The following is a 22,527-nucleotide window of genomic DNA, read 5'->3' on the forward strand; positions in this document are numbered from 1 at the left end:
TTGAACAGTTTTGTTGTTGCATAATAATTCTGTTCCTGTTTATCAGTATATTCACTGCAAGTTTCCCTAATACTCTCTAGAAGGAATTCTTCTTAATTGATTTGTATTGTTAACTCGCTTTTCCATCTATTTAAGAACACACTGACAGCAGTTATTGTCACTATAAAAACTGTCCTCATATCAAGCTTATTCCTTATCTTAACACATACTAATCTGAATTGCTTGCAGGTACACATTTGTTGATATTTTACGTGCCATTCTCTTATCTCTGGAGGCCATGATTGAAGACCCTGAACTTCAGGTGAATGGATTTGTCTTGATCATAGACTGGAGTAACTTCACCTTTAAACAGGCCTCCAAACTAACTCCCAGCATGCTTCGATTAGCCATCGAAGGTCTCCAGGTAAAAAAGTAAAATCTCTCTTTCATGTGACAGCAAATGTAATCACGGAAAAGTACTGTATCAGTTATACTAATTTTTTGCATACCACTGTACCTTCGCAAATGTTTGTATATCCTCTCAGATCAGAATTATTCAGATGATAGTAATTTTGTTTGTTGGTTTTCATTATTTAGACACACAGAAGTTCCTACAATGTACGTTTCAGGCTTCTTAGCATTACTGCTGGAGGTTTAATAAAGTATGTACTGTTACTGTTGCTGATTCCATGAATTCAGAACTAGAATGGAGGAACCGCATTATTTTACTTTTCTACGTACTCTTTGATCTGTTACTGTAGGCAGGTAGTAACTTGGTATACATATTAAAATGTGTTTACTGATTTTCTTAGTAGAAGTATTGTAAAAATGGAAGCTGCAGAGTGCACATTTTAAAATACTTTTTAATTGACTGTAACAGTCATATTACAAGTAACTTTGAAGGAATGGGTAATGTCTAGCAATCATAAAAACATAGTATTAGACTGTTATTATGAATGTGGTGAAGTGTCATTGACTGAAACTGACATTTTTTGCATAGCCTTGTGACGTGGTTTCAGTGTTGTGACTTTTGATTTAATCTCGTGTAGCAACAGATGTGCACAACATACAAGTACATTGTGAGCTAGATTCATGAGGATACTGCTTATGCATAGTATAATGTTATACGAATCAATGTGTGACTGCAAAGTAGAGCCATAACAACTTAATATAAGAAAAGGTATTTTTCTCTTTCTTACTCTGTGTCTTTTGCTGCCTCTCAATTACTCACTGTGTTGCTCTTATTTTGCTATTTCTTTAACACAGCCCACCTTTATATAGCAGATTTTATGTATTTATTTTATTTTACATTTGTTTACCAGGAGAGGCCCATTTTCAGTGGAACCCCGGGGAAAAAGCTCCTTTACAAAAAAAAAAAATCATACCATTATACTTAATAGCTGTTGACAGGTAGATCTTAAAGTGACTTGCAACTGGCTGCTTATCAAGCAGTGGATTTATATTCATTCAGGTAGAAATTTGGAGAGGAAGAAGTTGAAAGCCTATCTGCTAAAACACAGATGATTCAGTCTGAGACAGCCCCACAGGAACAACTACAAGTGTATGGAAGTCATTACTTCACTTTGCTCTAAGAAGGGCTTGCCAAACAATAACACCACAATTAGGTCAAGGACACACATCATGATAACTGCCTGCCTAGAATCAAAGATCTCTCATAAGGTTCCTTTGAACACAACTGCAAGAAGGTTTCATACTATGTGTTAGTAGAAAATAATTGTTTAATAATCACTATTCTTGCCTGAATATTATATGATTACCACACTCTGATTCAAGAACAGGCTCTAACAGTGTTATGTGACAGACATAAACACTCACATTCTAATTGGGTACCTAGCCACAAACTTAAATAAATATAAGCTAACCAGGTAGTCTAATACAATTATTTTGCAGGAATTACATAATTCTGTTTAACTGATCCTCTGCTACTTATAGCCTTTCCTTTGCTAATTGGTTGCTGCCTGATGGGTACAGTCAGTAGGACAAAATGATAAAATCTTACAGGGTTAAAGGTGACACAAGTTAAAGCCCACCAGCATGTTTTAGTTTCACAGCTGGAGTATGACAATAAAAAGCTCCTTTATACTTCAAAGTTCGTGTACTGCAATGAGCTTCATGCATTCTTACATATGAGAAGCGGTAAGGAGAATCTTGTCTGTGTTTATTATTTATTTTTGATCTAATCATGCCCATTTAATGTTTGCACAGAGCAACAATGTATAGGACATCTTAACTCCTCCCATGTGTATTGTCTTTGAGTTTTATAAAAGTGGATATTATTATGGTTCCGGCATCATGACTGTAATCCAGTCTGGTTTTGTTATCTTTATTTTAGAAATCTGTCTTTCCACTTTAAATGTCATGAAAATGCTTCTTGCTGTTACTTCCGTAACAGAGTTTTTTTCTATGCCTTTTGAGATCTAGCCTTTCAGAACCACTGAAAACTGAACTCACATTTTGTCAAAATGCCTTTTGTGAGTTTAAATTCAAGTACAGAATGTACACTTGGCAGTGATGACTCAGAAAAATGATGTCGCCAGTGAGTAAGCATTGCAAACTAATTGATACTAACCAGAAGTCAGAGAAATTTATTTCCATTTTAACTTAGTAGGCCTTACTGTCCGTCGGTGATGATGAAATTATTATTTGAAATACAAATACAAACATGAAAAAGCAGATGGATTTTTTCATGGACAGCACAGTTATTTAGTGCTGAAGCATTTTAATTAATGCACTTCTTGTTTTCCTTAAGAAGCATCTAAGAATACAAGCTATTTGTGCTATGAACATTGTGAGTAATAAAACAAATGGAATGTGATCCAGAGTTTGATTCTCTTAGCCTCCATTTGCCTACTGTATGACTCTGAGAAGGGTCTTGTATGTTCATAGCTTCATAAATAAGTACTAGGCTAGCTGTCCTTCTGAACCATTTTAAGCTTAGTCATTTTCCTTTTTGGTATTTGAATTAACCTATCCCATTTGGTGTTAGATTGACCTTAACCATCCCATGGTTGATAATTATATATTATCCGTAATGAGAATAACTGGGATCTTACCATAGATAATTCGATGGAATCCATGCATGGGATGAAGCATTTAGGATCTGTATCTGTCCATTAGTTATACAGGGGACAGTCCTGGGGTAAATCTTTCTGTCTTAAAAAAGTCTTTGTGGTTGAGTGCGTCACCTTGGTTGACAAATACAAAATAAATATCAAAAGTAAAATGGGCATGCAGGGATGTCTGCATCATACATTGCAGCAGACAATAACTAGTTCTTGGACAAACAAGGAACACTGCTGGATTGTTTGACAAAAGCTTAGAAGATACGCTGACAGAGTTAAGGAAGCTGGATGGGGTTCCTTGAGGAGTGAAGTTAGCAGACCATACCTGACTGTATTTCTTGGATCTGTTGGAGGTGGCCAAGGAGGCCTTTTTAGAATGCCTGTATTCAAATACAATAACAATATCATCTGATTCTTGAGCAAAACAATCATGTAACTTAAAGGCTACACAGCCTGTGAGTATTGTGAGACAGGGTTGGAGGAACTTCTAATTGTAGATCAAAAAATGGTAAGAAGCTTTAAGGATGGAGAATCAGATTGCTGATGTACCCTTGAAAGGCAAGAAATGTGAGGTGCTGATTGTGTCCTCTTGTTTGTGAGGTAGTTGCAGGGGCTGATCATCAACATAGTGATGATAGAAGAAAGCATCATTGACAAGGTGGGTAGGTTGATAGGGAATAACCAGCTGCACCTGAGATGGAGGGGTAGAGGACATCCGTTACTTGTTGGAGGCATGAAAAATGGTGGAGGACTTGGATTACCAGCACTAAAAATGGGAGTAATTTGACTGATATACACAGGCTGCCAGATCAGGGAAGATACACTCCAGTAGGATAAGTTGGATAAAAGAAGCAAGGTCATGTATGTGTGTGCCAGTATGTTTTTGTGTTTGTGTGTGTGTGTGTTTCTGTGCATTTACACATTTGTGTTGAGTGCTGGCTGCTGAAACTGAGAATCTTTGGGTCATATAAAAGGGAATATAGGATATGTGGTGGAATCTGAGACCTTTCACTGATATCATACTCAAAGGGAGTCATACTGCTGTTGGCTCACAGTTTCCAAGTTGTTTTGTGTAACATACAATACAAAACACTTACCTAAGAGTACTCACAACTAGGTGTCACCAATTAGCATTGTTATGCTTGTCTCTGTACTCATAGTATAACAAGAGTGAGTGTACAAAGGCAAGTGACAATTATGATTATTATTGTTGTTAAATTGAATTTTCATGAACACCAGACATAATGTAATCACAGATATTTATGAATCCTAGTTATTGTCCATTACTTAAAGGGGAAAAAGGTCGGTGATACTATATGGTAACCACTATGTTCATTTGTAGCTTCATTTATAAGCAATAAAAATACAAGCATGAGGTTTCATCCACCGATCTTTTAGAAAATCTGAAGTTTAGAAACACAGTAGCCATACCTATGAACCAATACTGCATTTTGTTTACTTGAATGAAAACACTACTGTACCTTTAGTCTATTACTCTTAAAACTACTTTAAGTGGGTGACAGAATTATGGGTTGGTATTATTTGTTACAAGTTGTTGGACAATATTCGGCTTTATACGGGAGCAGGTCATGTCATTGAAAAAACAGCGAGTGCTGTTTGCCGAAATTATTTTTGCCAACAATAGAATTTGTTTTTATTCTCCACTACTGTATGGTCTCAGAGATGGCATATATAAATCCAGGGGATGTGAGTGGTGCAGAGGGGCTTGCAACCCCCCCCTGCAAAAACAAAATTGTTGAATTGTTTACTGAAGGTAGTTTCAGTAAACATTTTTTTTCCGTTTGCTAAAATTACTTTTGATGACTCAACATGAATCCATTTTATATTAAATAACGAGGGGGGGGGGGGTAGTACATGCACATGAACTTATGGTTTACATTAAATTTCAGCCAATATATTTATTAAACACATAAACCAAATGTACTGCAAATTACCAAATTTAAAAATTTTTTTTTAGTTTTTAAATTTGGTAATTCATTCATTATGGTTTATGTGTTTAAGAAAGTTAGTGGAGGCAGTTTATTTGCAAATCAGGGTTGTGTTATGCTAGCATTTACTTTAGCAACAAACTCATTTGTACACAATGCTTTTCTTAGTGCACAGACTCAACAAACCTTTTACAAAATAATACTATCGTGCCTTAATAGGATAACTATGAGGACTAGATATTCATTCCATAATAATGCATTTTATGATATTTAAAATAATTAATTAAAATCTGTTCATTTTCTAGGGAACATGAAGGCTCCCTATCACTTCATTGAGTACGTGAATATTGAATGCTTACATCGTCGAATATTCACATACTCAAAGTTTGTGAATTTTTTTTGCATTACAGTGAAGATCTGGATTTTTGCCCTTTCCTCACTATAGTGCAGTCTCGGAGTAGGAATATATATGTTTATACTCCTTCAAGTATGTGAATATTCGACAATGTAAGCGTTCGATATTTACATACTCGATGAAGTGATATAGCCCCAACATGGAGGATATGTGATCCATAAGAGCCCAAGTATAGTTTATGGATGCCGGAAAACACTTGTTCTGGCCAGTGATATTTCAAGCATAGCTGTAAGATAGCAACAGAGGTAGATGAAAGGCAAGTCAAGCAAAATAAAAACACATTGCGCTTGGTGTGTAGCTACAAGTGATTCTGATAGGTAGCATCAAAATGGTGGATGGTAGCTATGGGGAAGTAGCTGAGAGTAATGCTTGCAATGCAGGGTGGCAAATAATAGGATTCTGATAGGTTTAATATTACAGTTAAGTGGTGTTTGAGAGATATTTTGGAAGACTTGCTTAGTAAGCATGAAGTCATTATGCCCATTGGCACATTAGGCACAAAGTGATAAAGGTGGTCTCATTCAGTAATGGTTTGGTATGTGTCCTTCAAAAATATTGACATTATTTTGTATTGTGATACAGGATTTTCATTTCAAGAATGAGCTTTATATGATTCATTTTTAAAACTATGTTTTCTTCAGTTCTCCCTTTCAGTACCACTTGCTCTATTTTTCTTAAGTTTAGAACTAGGCTTCAGAGTCCTAGTATAAATGCACATTTGAATGCATCACTTCTGGTTTGACTATGAATGTATTTTCAAGTGACATATAATGCCAAGACAATATGACTGCACAGCTTAAAGTAGAGTTTGCTGTGTTAAAAATATTATTCCTAACATTTTTGGATCACCTCAGTTGATTCAGTTAACTGCTTTGTCTCAGTACAGGGTAATACTTCATGTGATGTTAATGTTCTACATGTTGCATGGAGTCAGAGTTGAAATTGCTGGTGATTCATTTTAACTAGTGGCAAAATGTGCATATGAGGAAGTATTTCTTGACTGTTTTGAAGGGCTGTTATCTTTAATCTCTGTGATAACAGAAGTGCATTCGCTACATAATTGGTATGCACTGTAACATTGTGCTCAATTATTTAATATCTGCAGAGCCTTTTGTAAAATAATTGGATGCATCTTATTGTTTTGTGATGAAATGTGAAAGGCAGTATGACAGCAACAGACCCATGTAGGACTTCTGTGTTAAATACTCTCTAGGGAAGGATTATACTCGGTCTTAACAGCTTGCTGCATCCTTTTCATTAAGTACTCAATCATGCAGTTTATCGGAGATGAGGTTAATGGTTGAACTTCCAGTTTCTGCTACTAGTTCAATATGGAAAAATCAATTTGCTTTGACAAAAAAATGGAAAATCCATTATATTTCAAATCAATCTTGTTACTGACACATAGTACATTTATATTATATAGCCTTTCATTAGTAATAAAAAAAATGACCAAAGTATAGGAAATGTCCTTTCTAAAATTTTTATCAATAACAAGATTTTTGAGAATCTGCTTTTAACTTATGGTAAAACAATAACAAAGTGATTCTTAAATGAAGTTCAGGGTATAAAACCCATTTATACTGTTGCCAACAATCTAAAAAAATAAAAATAAAAAAATAAATAAATAAACAAGAGCCCAATATTATATCATAATGGTTTTCTTTCTTTGCTGTTGTATCAGGAATATGCATTTGCTATTCTGTCAATTTCGGGCTATACCTGGTTCACATATTACCTTCACATTAATGTATATTATTTCCTTCATTATGTGTGGAATATAGATTTTTTTCAAACCATGCCAATTTGTAAAATCATGCCAAGACATCTGATATGTTTTATATAATCAATATTTGTTATATATATTTTTAGTATATATAGAGATTACACATTGTTCATTATAAGTAATACAAAGAAAGAATAAAAAATGTAGACTTTATAATTACAGACTTATTCGATATGAATATGGTTATAACAGCAACTCATATTTATTAATGTAAGATTCTGCAAGTTAATATAGCCATGCCATTGTTTAGAAATGCATTTTTATGCCAGTGTTTCATTATTTTTTTATCATGCCTTAGTTTTATTCCTCAGAAGAACATTTGAGAGTCTTGGGTTTTCATAGTTCATAGCACATGCTCATATTTGTAGATACATGCATATATATATACACACACACACACACACACACACACACACACACACACACACACACACACACATGTATATGGAGCCTACTGCATATGTTTGCATGCTAGTAGCTGATGGTACACTGGCTTGCTGCCATTTGCTCAAAAAGGCAAGTGCTCTAACTCCCACTAGCTCAGTCTATCATTTCTATATAGCACTACCAATTCCCAGTTCTACAGATTACATAGCCATATCAGAACCTAAATTTTAAACCTAAAAATCACACCCATTTGCCAACTGACTCCTTGATCCATTACCCTAAACCTCCACTCCCCCTCCATAACCCTTAAGTCCTCGATCACTGCCTAAACCTAAAACTCCAACCCTCCACCCTAAACCTAAATGACCTGGTCACTCTCTAATCCTAAAACTCTCTTCCTACTCCTGAAACCTAAAACTCGAACCTTGCTTCCTAAAACTAAATTCCCAGATAAGTCCCTAAACCTAAAACTCCCTTTCTGCTGCCTACCTCTAAGACTCCCCCACCTCTTAACCCTAAAATCCCCCTCCTGCTCCCTAATCCTAAACCCTCACAATTTCTCTAATCATGAACCCATCTCTGGTTCCCACCCCATGGCTGCTTGCCTGAACTTATATACAGTGCTTGGGACTTGACTTCCTGTAGTGAAGCTGTATGCATGTGTGTGTGTGCGTGTGTGTGTATGTATATGTATATATATATATAAAGAATGAACTGTCATGATAGCAATTGTGGACTGGAAACGAAAAAAAAAAACAAAAAAAACAAAGACACACAGGATAAGAGATTAACCACTTTATTCTATAGAGTGTTTGTTGTCCACAAATTTCCACTATGGCTTCAATTAAAATTTCAACCTTAATTAGAACCAGATTAATTTCTTTTTGTTTTGAAGTTAAGGGTGCAGCAGAATGAGTCAGACATTAACACCCAGGAAATAAAATTTTTAGGAGAAAGGAGTAAAAAATCTTATTCAGAGGCGCCCAAAGAACAGTGAGCATAGCTCATGACTAGTAGAAAAAGGCAGAACAGTTTTTTTAATTTACATTTTTTTTATTGAAAATAAATGGAAAATGGTATGCATGAATAAATTCACTAAAGCAACATCCCATTAACCATCAACATTTCACTGACATGTTCTTAGTGAATACATCTGCATATGCCAATTGCAGGCAAACTATATAACTCTCTCTGTATCAGTCAAATAGGGGGGAAAACTCTTCTTCTATCTATCAGGCATTTTATTATCAGAATTTAACTTCTAGTGTTTTATTTATTTGATTATTATTCTCTTTTTACTGTTTTTTAACTGTGCTGCTAGCTCCTTTATAGCTAGTAAAATGGGATTTGGTAACAAGGAAAGCATTTTCTACGGTCCTTTTCAACCCCCCCCCCCCATATGAGGCAGGTGGCTAAATTACTAAGGCATCAAATACAGGACATTTACACCTTAATTTAACACAATCCTGAAATGTTTCTCCCAGCACCATCTTTCATATAGTCTCAATGAGGAATTTCCAGTCCACTGCATTGACATCCTTATGGATGTGAAGGTGACAGTTCCTGCTATACTAATTTATTTTGATTCACTGCTTTACAGTCCGTTAAGGTCCAGCAATAGTTTGTGACTTGTCACTTTTAACAAACCCAGTCTGCCGCAAACTAATTTTCTCTGAGAGTATCCTGCCCAAGCTATCTTAGCTAATATTGTTAATGTCATTATTTGGTAGATATATAGGTCTGCAATCATCTGAACTCAACATCTGTCCTGTGGATGATGGTAGCAATATTATTATTACATGTTGCAGGGATGTTAGCAGTTCTTGGGTATTCAAAGCAGAGTTAGATAAGATACTGAACATCTTCCTGATTTCTCTATTTATACAATTCAGAATGAAAACCAACTTGGCCTGGAGGTCTTCCAGTTTTATTCTTAATTACTGATCATATCTTCTCTATCATGATGGGTGCATTTAATCTGCCCATATCAGCTTCAGCCAGGATTGTCCTTTCTATATTTTTGTAAGACCTGATGCTCATTTCTTCCTCTCCCACAAAGGTATAAATCTTTATTTAGTGATTCTTGGGCTTACATCATATTTCCTCTTGGTCTGTCAAAACCCTTCTTTCTCCATTCACCTTTGTTTGAAGAACCATACTATATATTTAGGATTTTTCTTCCCATTTGGCCACCAAAACTTCCCTTTTCTCAGGTATACAGCTTCTGCTGTGGAAATAGTCACCTTTTCTAGCTTGCATTTAATTACATTGATTCCCATGGTGAGTCTGTCCACCTTGGAAGATTGCTGGAGCAGCTTTAATTTGTCTTCCTTGCTACAATTGATATCTTCCTATTTCTTCTTATATTCTGCCTTCCCCACCCTTACCACCATGCAATGCCCACCTCTTCCCTTTCTGTTATATTGTCTTGTATTACTTCTTTAACTTTTGCTTCTGATTTGTCTGATGTTTTCCACTTAACCTTACCTCCATAAATGTGAGTGTCTGAGGGAGCTTGGGGTTGTTATTATTTGTCCAGTTGGTACATGGTCTGAAATATATCTTTAGTTGATTGCACAATCTATGGCTAGTTCTTAGTCTTTCTTGTCAACCCAGCAATAAATCAGTTTGGCTCTTCGAAGGGTTTCATTCCATGAAAAATGAATAGCTCCACTGTGACCCATGCAGATGTCTCCAAACATCTATCTATTAATTACTGTTTACATTTCTTTTTAGATACTGCCTGACTTAATTGTGATATATCTTTCCTTAATTATATTTGTTCGGGTCCTTGTCTAGTGCAATACTTAACTTCTCCCTAACAGCTTTTTATAATTGGAATTGTTGCATCCCTTATCTAAAAAAAAAAAGATTCTGAGAAAATAATGTGCCATCTGTACTGATTTTCCATGACTTTCCATATTTGAAGTTTCATGTCCTTGAATGTGCCTCCACAGATAATCCACACACCTTTATTGCTGATCCTGACTTCTGCGTGAACTCAAGGTATGCTGCTGAACAGAATTCATACTCCCCTTTTGCCACCCCCTAAATTATGATCTGTAATCACTTCACTTCACTATGGTTCCTGTTTCTTAACTTGTGTGTATCCTTGATTTTTAAACTGATCTTCTGGGGTAACACAGTTTGACCTTTTTTCTTTTCATCTTTTGAAAGATGCCTTTACTAATTAGGTAGGGACACTCCACCACACACAGTGTATGAAATAATCCTATATTTGACTTTCCCCTGCTCAAACTCTTCTCATATCATCAATGCAGTACTATGCTATTCTATTGTTCATTTTTCTTTTTCTCATAAATGCTTTCCTCAGCCCATCATCCAGGACTGGAACTGAGATCCCTTTGGCAATAATGCTATGTGCAATGCAGGGCTACAACAGAGCTCTACAGCTGGAAAGCAGAAGATGGATCCTATTCTTTTCTGCTTAAGAAGAAATTTAGTCATCCTTTTAACAGCACCACTGGCTATATTGTCTACTAAGAAGTGATCTCAGCTTGACTTACAAAGCCATGTCTGAACCAGCTCTGTTAGAAATGCTACATCTAAAGAAATCCCAATCCCACAGAGCCACATGCTCCAGAGATCTAAACCTTGTCATCACAATGAACAAAACATGCTGGAGGGATAGGTTCCTGACCTAGAGACTCCCCAGACTCTGGGACAGACTGCCCATACATGTCAAGCAGAGCGCCTCTGTGGCCCTCTTCAAAAGGAACCTTGACGATTAGATGGGAGATAGGAAATTCACCCTGGGGGATCACATTAGTCACCCTACTAGACAAGGGTCCAGGGAAGTAAATATTGTGGAAAGAAATAGCCAGGGAATTGTTATGGCTAGGCTTGTATAGGCCCTAGGGCTGATAGCCTAGTACCAACCTATGAACCTCTCCACTACATGCTCCAGAGACCTCAAACTTATTACCACAATCAACAGAACATGCTGGAGGGACAGGTTCATAACCCAGAGAATGCCCATGCTCTGGAATAGACTTCCAATACATGTCAAGCAGAGCACCTCACTGGCCTTCTTCAACAGAAATCTTGATGAGTGGATGGGAAATAGAAAATTCACCCCAGGGATCACTCCAGTGGCTCTACTTGATAGAGGCACTGTTACTTAACATCGGGTGGCACGATGCCAGGGCACTATTATGAGCTAGGCCTGTAAAGGCTCCAGGGCCTAGTACATACCTATGAACCTATGAACAAAAATCCACTGTGTGAGGTCCTTTAAACAAATTAGACCACGATTGAATCATTAACTTTATATACCCATAAATATTGATAACAACATACTTTACAAATGGGTCATTGTAATGTAGACAGTACCTTAATGGCAAGAATGTACTCTGTTTGCTGGAGTACCCTTAGTGATCCCAGGATCTTGTTGGTTGGTTGCCGCACTTGATACAAAAATGCGCAATACAACAGATAAAAACAAAATACACAAAGCAGCATTCAGTACCTCATGTTAGTCTTTTCCTCCTATATCTTGTTCAGTGTCTCAGGTACATTATGTACAGCTGTAATTATCATGCAGAAAAAGGGAAAAGAACATCCTTCCTCATTGCCTGCATATCAGCTAATGTGAGGTATGCATCAAAATCATGCATAGTTGTACAGATAATGTTAGTGTAATGTAACAGTATTCATCTGGTTCTCATTATTGTAATGCTCCCTTCTTCTAATGCTGCCAAGAAAAATAAGAAAAATATAAAGAAGAGTGTAAAGGTCCATGTCACCCAAACTATAAGTAAAGGCATGATGTCCAGGTTCAAGGAAGTCATAGTGACACTTTATTCACCCCTTATCAGACCCATCATTAAGTGTAATGCCCCCTTTGGCATGTATCTGACCAGACGTTTACAATAGCTGGAGTGCCCACAAAGGTTCCTTGCCAGGAGAATCACATCGCCTTATGTGGATTGCCTTAAAGCCCTGTCTCTGTACTCTGCTTCCTACAGGTTACTAAGCATCCTCAGATCCAGCTCTGATGGACCTTTTTACATCTACAAAATGAACAGCATCAAAACCACTAAATCTAAGGATTTAAACTTTGATAGTGACATAAATCAGACATGTTGGTGAAACAGACATATGCCTCAGAGGATCCCATGGTCTGGAACAAGCTCCATATCTATTTGAAACAGAGTCCATCCCTAACCCTGTATAAGTGTAACTTTGATTAATGGATGGGGAATCAGAAATTGACCCTGGGTCTGGCCCCGTGTCTCTGATAGACAGAGGCAGATAGTAATGTCCAAACTAACATACCTCCTTTGCACATAACCTCTGCAAACTTCCTAACTAATATACCCCTCCTCTTAAATGCACATGATACATATTGACACAGTTGAGTTGGGTTGCACAGCTAGACTTATAAAGCCACTTGTGGTTGTTACCCCAGTATATACCTATGAAACTTTAATCCTCACAACTTGCTTAACCCACTCACATACTACTTGATAGAAACATTTTTTTTTTACATTCCAGTGCATCTTATTCATTCATTTAATTTACATTCTTCTTTTAATACCTATGCATTACATTCCTTCCTGTGTCATGTTGACATGGTGGTCTCTCTGGACTGTCTAGCACATCAGATACTTGTGGACAATTACTAAAATCTAATCTTTGCAGAACTCTTCCTGTCAAGCAATGCTCATCTTGTGAGTCTGAGTCCCTTCTACCATTTCTACCCTTCATTGCTATAAATTAACATTCCTGATTTTATCTCAAATGTACAATGTATGTACTGTACCTGTGTACTATGTATGTATTCTACCAATGTTCCAAATTTCAGCTATACACCACAAATCTATTAATTACCTTTATTTTTAAATTAATATTTTCTTGTTTTTTCTGTCCACTGTAACTGTTAATGTGCTGCATATCATTGTAAATACCTGTCTATTGTAATTTGTTTGTATACTGATCATGTCTAAATATCTAAATGTATCTGTAATTTTTCTGTGTGGAGGTTTTCTCCCTGGGCCTCTGCTGAAAAAGGGCCTTTTTGGATCAGTCAGACACCTCCAGTTAACAATTGTAAAATAAATAAATAAATACATAAATAAATGTTGCTAATCCATACTGTTCTCTCCACCACCCCTTTTGAGCTCTAGGTTATCTATTATGGAATCTGCCTCTTTGGCTGCTTTTTCCTCTTTCCTGCCTTGTTTGACTAGAATCTGCTCCAACACGTCTGACTGCATCTGAGATTCTTCTCTCCCAGCTGTCTGGTGTTTCAGGTTGCTATCTACTTTAATATTCTTTTTAACTAGTCCCTGCAGACTATTCTAGACCTCCAGGCATTTCCTTTTCATGGCTGCTTACTCCATTTCTTTGTAAGCTGTGATATTCTCTGATTTTCTCCAGAACTTCCCAAGAATGCTTCCCCCTTACTAGTTCTCGGACTTTACAAAAGCTGCAAGGCTTCTTTTCCTTCTCTTCATCTGTATACCCTGTCCTCTCTATGTGTGGTCAGACTAGCTGGGTATGTGATAGATGCTGTGTAGCAATGTACTAAAACATGTATTTTATGGGTTCTCTTCATCTGTATACCCTGTCCTCTCTATGTGTGGTCAGACTAGCTGGGTATGTGATAGATGCTGTGTAGCAATGTACTAAAACATGTATCTTATGGGTTCTCTTCATCTGTATACCCTGTCCTCTCTACGTGTGGTCAGACTAGCTGGGTATGTGATAGATGCTGTGTAGCAATGTACTAAAACATGTATTTTATGGGTTCTCTTCACCTGTATACCCTGTCCTCTCTACGTGTGGTCAGACTAGCTGGGTATGTGATAGATGCTGTGTAGCAATGTACTAAAACATGTATTTTATGGGTTCTCTTCATCTGTATACCCTGTCCTCTCTATGTGTGGTCAGACTAGCTGGGTATGTGATAGATGCTGTGTAGCAATGTACTAAAACATGTATTTTATGGGTTCTCTTCATATGTATACCCTGTCCTCTCTACGTGTGGTCAGACTAGCTGGGTATGTGATAGATGCTGTGTAGCAATGTACTAAAACATGTATTTTATGGGTTATCTTCATCTGTATACCCTGTCCTCTCTACGTGTGGTCAGACTAGCTGGGTATGTGATAGATGCTGTGTAGCAATGTACTAAAACATGTATTTTATGGGTTCTCTTCACCTGTATACCCTGTCCTCTCTACGTGTGGTCAGACTAGCTGGGTATGTGATAGATGCTGTGTAGCAATGTACTAAAACATGTATTTTATGGGTTCTCTTCATCTGTATACCTTGTCCTCTCTATGTGTGGTCAGACTAGCTGGGTATGTGATAGATGCTGTGTAGCAATGTACTAAAACATGTATTTTATGGGTTCCATTTCCTTCTTTTCTTTATAAACTTTAGGAAAGAAGTCGTCCATCATTTTTAACAAATAATCCTGCCGAAGGACATCTCTGTGATGCTTATTGGCTTTCATTATTTTTGTTGGACAGGAATGACTTGTCATTAAACATGCAGTGGGACAGCTGCATTAGCTGTCATCTTCTCTGTGTTGTTTATTCTACCAATTCTAAATGCCATGTTGCGAGGTAAAATCATTATTACAGATACTACATATGTCACATACACAATAACCAACAGGTTGTGATAAGGATTCACACAAAGGCTTTCAAACAGTAGTATTTATTCCACAAAGTAAAAGAGTTCCTTGGCGTAACCTCTTGGTTATTGTTTTGGTTTGTTAAGCTTTCCACTCTTCTGCTCGCTTCTTGTTTTGATACAGACACACCCTCAGTCTTTGTGAAGGAGTGTGCTCTTAGAAGAATAATAATTCTAATATTTAGGCACCATAACCTATAACATAGGCCATCTGTAATGCTTTCCAGACCTTGCATTTTTTTTAGTTCACTGGCCTGTGTCGTCTTTTTAAGATGGCTAGCTGTCAGACTGGAGCATTTAGCAACTCCATCAGGACAGTTCTTGGGCTACTGTATTTGTATTTGTGTATCTGCCACTGTGAAGAAGAAGGCCTCAGTCTCTCTGACAAGTAGGGTGAGATACTCAAACAAACTTAATAATGTCTCCTCTTGTAAACTGTTTTTCACTTTTCAAGCAAAATAAACATTTGTGCCCTTTCACCTGATGCAACTGAAGTATTTTAAGCCAGTTTCTCTACATCCGCAATAAACAAAATAGTGTGTTTTTGTCGGTGAAGGGTAGAGAGAAAGAACAAAACAGCCATTAAGTTCGTGAGCTCGTCATGCCCCCTCAAGGTAGGACTAAAGTCCAGGATGGTTGAGGGAAAAAAAATCAGATGAAACCAGAGGTGTGCACATGCAGGAGGATGTTCAACCTTAGAACAACTCACAATGGAGAAACCAGAAGTTATAAAACCTGAGCATGAGGAAAAAAAGCAGGGATGCAGTGTCAAATAAGGCATGAAAGATATTTTCGTTACAGCATAAAGAGAGAAAGGGCAACACATATATTTGCATTACTAAACTTTTACAAATAGTGATTTATCTGAAAGTGAACTGACAGTTGTAAGTAAAAATTGGTCTTATGTAATCAGTAGAAGAGAGCATGTAGTTAGCACAACAGCATTGCTCAAAATGTTTATCAGATAATTACCCCTGGAATTTATGGCTGTAGAAGGTTGCTTTCTTAACAAAAAGATGAATGTCAATATTTTTAAAAAGTCTAGCAAATTTTGTGAGAGTATGAATTCTGTGTTAATAACCTTTGAAACTACAGATAACAAGGAAATCAGAGGTGGTTTAAGTTGCCTTCCAAGAAAAGAATAATATATTATCATTTAATACAATAAGAAAAGAAGGGGTTAGATGAGCACACAAACAAAAATTTACATTTCCCAATGTATTGTCTGCTGTGTAAAAAAAAAAAAAAAAAGAAAAAAAAAAGAAACTTGCAACCTGAATAAAAATTCCACAGGTTAAAAATTAGAGTATGCAATTTTGAACAAAAATAAAGAAATTTAACACAAAATCAATAACCAAAATGTAGCAAGGAGACAATGTAGGAGAAAAGCACACTAGTGAAGTAACCCATACAATAAATAAAGAAAAAGGAAAACCGCAGATAATTCCACCATATTGATGACCCAGGTGACCAAAATTCAAATAGCACTTTAGGAACTAGAGTAGCTGGTCAAGGAGGAAAGACTGGATTACATATAGAAAACACTGTACTTACTATGATGCTCAATGAAATGAATGCATTGTACCACAAATCAAACATGAATATCAAGCATGTAGTACATGTGCACTCACATTCAAAATCCAATACAAATAAAGCTATCCTCAAAACACCCACTGTAAGCACATTACTCTCAGTTGCAGTAAAAAATTAACAGAAAGCATGTCACACAATCCCCTATACAAAATATACACACAACACAAAAATTCCAGCCATGGAAAAATATATTAATCACAATGTATACAAATCGATAAATAAGCCAACGCATATACACATAATTCAATATAAATAATGAACAATGTCACACAGCACACATACAAACACAATACTGATTCTTACTCAAAATACACTTTCACTATAAAAACGCCCTCTATAAGTATACTAAAAAGACTGAAGGTAAAAGAAGAAAGACGTGCTAGAGATTAAGATGGATAGATAACCTTAATGAAGTAATGAGTATTCATTTGCAAAGAAGTAGCTGTTGTTAGACAGGCAAGGTATGAAGTCCTTGACGTCATATACAGCTGGACTCAGCTAAGTGACTTCACTCCAAACAGTAAAGCACAATTGCATAAATAAATAGCATCGACATTCAAATTACAATAAACAAAAGCAATAAAAATACACACACACACACGCACACACACACACACACACACACACACAGAACTCTCCTACAAACCCGCATCATAAGCCACTTACTGCATTAACATATCCAGTGACAAACATATGTGCAAGCATACCACAAAAAAATAACTGTACTAACTATTGCAGTTCTAATAAACTCCTATACAATAAATATATAAAATAGTAACAATAATTGTGACAAACACACAAAATATTTAAATATTCACTAAAATCTACACAAAAAATGAAAAAGCAAAAAATAAAAAAATAGCTTACAGATACCAGTTGTTTGTATTGATTCAAGTTATTGAAGGTACTTTAAAAGTTGGCCCTGAAGCTTGGGATCCACTAACAGCCACTTAACTATATCACAAAATCATTTAGAGCCTCCACATAATGTTAACCTTAGCCCCACTGATCCCAGAAAAATGGCATTAAGATGAAGTATATATTTACAAAAAAAAAAAAAAAAGAAAAGAAAAATTACACTAGTTAAACTAAAACTGCCCTGACTTATCGAATAACCTTCATTAACCATGGGGATGACGTTCCATCTCTTCAGAACATAAAAAACACTCCACTGACTTACTACACATCACACATTTATAATATCTCCAATTACAATGTTATCAGGTTTCTCGCCACACAAAGAAAACTAGTATAATACAATCTATACTGAAATAATTGGAAAACAATATAAGAGCGCTGGATACAAAGGGTGCCAACTAACTAAAAGCAGCTATAATGAATGGTAACTACATTACAACCCCTCCCCCCAAAAAAGAGGTATGGAAAATAAACTGAGAGCTTTAAAATAAAGTGTCCTAAATACCTGTCCAGAGCACTTGGATATAGGTTTAGGGGACCTATTCTATCACATTCTTTGGAGATCTACCAAATAAATCAATAATGTTTCTCAGTTCTGAATAAACAGATTATGAAGTAATGCTAAAGAACATTTGCCCAAAAGAAGAAAGCTGGCAGTTTTCTAAAATACATTTTAGATGAGTGTCAGTCTTATTGAAGCAATATCTTTATTTGCATGCAGTGCTTGTTACAGTCTGGTTATAAATAGCAACCTAATCTAGCAATAAATCAGCTGTCTCTGCCTCCATGACCTAAAGAGAATCGACTCGAGGATAATTACAATGTGTGTGCCTATACAAGTGAGTGTGTGCATGCATATATGTGCATGTGCATGCATTTGCAAGTGTGTGCGTGTGTGTGTGTGTATACACATTATGGGACTGAGGCCTTCATTAATAATGATATAAGATGCTCACCTATGAAAAGCATACATGCAGACATTTTCAGAAAGCCATGTTTTGATCATGCTTTTTGAAGATACTTGCCTATCAGTATTTGCCCTTTGAGGATTCTGTTTTCATTTTAGATTAATCAGGATTTTAGGATCTTTGCAAAGTAAGTGATGTTTTGCATGCATGTTTTCTATATATAATTTAAGATTATACATATTTTATTAGCCTTTCAAGGTTGAGCCATGATATTAAATTAAAAATGTGCTTCATTGCAGCAGGAGAATCCAGAGTACAAACGGTAGCATCCATGGGAAGGCCTTGAGCAGCATAATATAATAAGGTAGCTGATCATTTTGTAACTTACAGCCATAGTAGGCATTTTTCATCTTTGTAAAAGCAATTCCTTATTAAAATTTTAAGTTAGTTTAAATTTTAAAGATTTTGTAGCTTTATGTCCCCTTGTTCAATTGCTTCAGTTTTCTGAATTAAATTAAATAAGACTGCTGTATTATTAATCTTTTGCCTTTGTGGAATTTTAAGCCATTCTTGACAGGAGCATTTGTTTTCTTTTTCTCTACCATTCCCTAATTATATATCCTTGCAACGGCCCTCTCAGCAGTATGTAGTTTATGATATCTGGTGTTATTGTGATCGCCTTCTGATATTATTGGCATTCTGTGTTTTAGGTCTTTGCAACATTATTGAGTTTCAAACCGTGGCCATGTCTGTCTTAAATAAAGCTAGTGAAAGAATTGAAAAGGCCCAGTAAAAAAGGCATACTGGCACTGTTTTTATTTCTTAATTCAAATGTTACTGTTCTGTGACATCAAAAACACTACAGTGAGAGGAATAAGTAGATGAAATCTATCCATGGTGATAAGAAGTGGGAATGGGCATCAGATCAGGTCTATTATTTACAAAGATAGCATTATTATTATTAGAGGTTTGTTTACTGTCAAGATATGTAATTTCCTAGATGAGTTTACGGTGGAAATAGCATGCTCCAAATCTGTGATGTCAAACAGCATGCCTGCAGAGAAATTGCTGAGTTAAAACAGTCTGTGTTTCTCATCAAGTATAGTACTGTCAGGAGAGATAGAATTGGGTAGCAGTCAGATAGGTAGTACAAAACGTACCTGTAAATGATAAAGTCTACTAACGGGCTCCTGAAATGAAGAAAGATTCAGTAGTGTTGAGATTATTTATTGGAATGAATATAAAATGTCCTCTTACCATTCACGTGGGCTGGTTGAAAGCATGCAAAGCCAGTCTTTAATAATTTCTACTGCTCATTAGAGTCTAAGTTTTCTTTTCTTGAAACATACAAAATCAAAGGCTGTCATAGCTTTTTATGTATTTAATTTGGTTAACTAATATATTTACTGAGATAGATTGTCTTATTAAGCTAAATAGTCTGGGTACATTATTCCAAGAAGATGTTTTTATAGAAAATAGATACAAAAAAGAACAAGCATATTTTCTGCAGATTGTATAGTGTGTTAATTATGGCATAGCACTGGCTTTGTGGCCATAACCATATAATAATAATAATAATAATAATAATAATAATAATCATCATAATAATGATAATAATAATATCAGTAGTTACATATTCTTATATTATTTTCATCAGAACAAAGAAAATGATAATATTTTTCAGTAGTTTTTCTTTTTAGCATAAGAAACAAAACACATGAGGGAATGTAATTAAGTCTGCTTCAATTTACAACTCATGACTTCCAATTTCTGGGCTGGCATATCCATGTAACATATTAAGCAAGCAAGCAGGAGAGATGGAGAGGGTCATCCACTTTCTTATAATGAAAGTTAGAGAAAGGGACAGTGCATTTTGTTAATTTAGCTATAAATTAAAAAAAAAAACATTAACAGCACTTTTTCATGCATATATACGTCACTAAGGTGGGTGATATCATGCCATGAAATCTTTCTCTATATTTTAGAAAAGACCGATAATGTCATATGTCACACAGTAGTAGTTATGTGTTTAATACTACTGTATATGTGCATGTTTGTACATAAATAAATGTGTGTATGTACTGTGTACCTACTTTGGTTAATACCCCTTACAACTTTCTAACATGGGGTGGGGGTAGGGGATTTGTTTATTTGTTTTCACTTTGTTAGACAGGTAGTGGTCTGATCCAGAGAACATTTTCAGCCACAGCCCACACTAAAGCTAATTATATTAAAGCATCATAGTGTGCAGAACAATATGAACTAGTACTACAAAAATATTAAGTAGAACTGTGCTGCAAATCTTCATGACAATGTTCTTATTTACAACTGCTATTAGTTTGACATTTAATCTGGAAAGTATTTATACATGTTTACAGTCAGTGGAAATGTGTACAAAATAGTAAGAATAAAATGTACAGAAACAGACATTTTCCAGGTGATATTTATGTGAGTTATTTACAAAAGGGGTGGGCTATTCAGCTGAATTTTTGTCTGTAGCATACCAAGTTCTATGATGATTGGTTGGCTGGTTGGTTGGTTCCTGTCTTAGAGGACTGGTTAGCTTGTGCCTCTGAAACACTGACAACATTGGCATTACTACACAGACTGCTTCTGAATAGAAAGTAATTTCAGACCTCCCCCAGAAAAAGCAAAAAATTGCCATTCCCCAATCCAGAACATACCATACTAGCTGTCCAGGCTATTGCTGATAGAAAAAGACATGAAACATAACCAGTAGCAACATTTCAGCAACATTGAGCTCAGCTACCTGTAGGATCTGCCTAGAAATGTATTCCATGTTAAATGCTCAGTTTATTTAAAAGAAAAATCACCAGTTTGTCTATTTTAAGTCTATCTGAATTTTCAAGAACCCCTGCTATTCCTTAATTAGAGAACCTACTATTTTTTTTTTCTAGGCAGCACAAATTGTGATGGAAGTTCTGGTTATTCATTCATATCACTGCATACATATGCACAGACATCTACACGCATACAGATATACATAGATACACTAATACCACCCACCCTGAATTGCTCAGCAATGTATATAGTGAGTCAGACGTCATTTTGGGGAAGAAAACATGGCTAAGTAGCATTATCTCCTTCCCCAGCTGGCGGTATTAGTATGCAGCTTAACCAGCGGGACGACTCTTTGTACTGAGGCCTCAGCTGTAGGGTGCTCCAAGAACTGAAAAGGGTTACAATCAGGGAGAACAAATGATGTTAAGGCTTCCTGATAATGATAATCCTTTCTGAATCAGGGTCATTTCTTTCTCTTTTAAGACTTAAATTTCTTTTAATAAGGAGCTACACTGACAAAGTTTCAATGTGTATAGGAAAAGATAGCATTTACTTATTGTAGTTTTGTCCTTATGCAATTAAACCTCATTTTAAGGTCTTACTTTTGTTATAAAGTGCTTTTTGAACTATCATTCTTTTCTAAATATTTCAAATTATCCCTTTTCTGGTCTTCTCATGCTTCAGATCTTATGTTGTACTTTCTTAATGGCATAGCAGCCTGGAGGAATAACCCCAGGCTAAATAGATCAGAGATCTGTCTCAGCTGACTAACTAACTGAGAGCTCTATCTCAGCTGACTAACTAACTGACTAAGTAAGTAAATTAGCAGCTTGGAGGAATAACCCCAGGCTAAATAGATCACAGCTGTATCTCAGCTGACTAACTAAGTAAGTAAATTAGCAGCTTGGAGAAATAACCCCAGGCTAAATAGATCAGAGCTCCATCTCAGCTGACTAATTAACTAACTGGCTAAGTAAATTAGAAGCTTGGAGGAATAATCCCAGGCTAAATAGATCATAGCTCTATCTCAGCTGACTAACTA

At 36.1% G+C, this 22,527-nt stretch overlaps 1 protein-coding gene across 1 annotated transcript in view; it reads left to right on the forward strand.

Moving 5' to 3' along the window:
• Positions 1 to 22,527, forward strand: part of CLVS2 (clavesin 2) — a 1,094,294-nt gene that overhangs the window by 392,350 nt on the left and 679,417 nt on the right. Inside the window, exon 2 of the mRNA XM_044073860.1 lies at positions 229 to 403. Coding sequence (XP_043929795.1) covers positions 229 to 403 — 175 coding nt within the window. The remainder of the gene's footprint in view (positions 1 to 228; positions 404 to 22,527) is intronic.

Source organism: Protopterus annectens, chromosome 1.part1 (genome assembly GCF_019279795.1).
Source record: "Protopterus annectens isolate FY-2018-M chromosome 1.part1, PAN1.0, whole genome shotgun sequence".
NCBI lineage: Eukaryota > Metazoa > Chordata > Ceratodontiformes > Protopteridae > Protopterus > Protopterus annectens.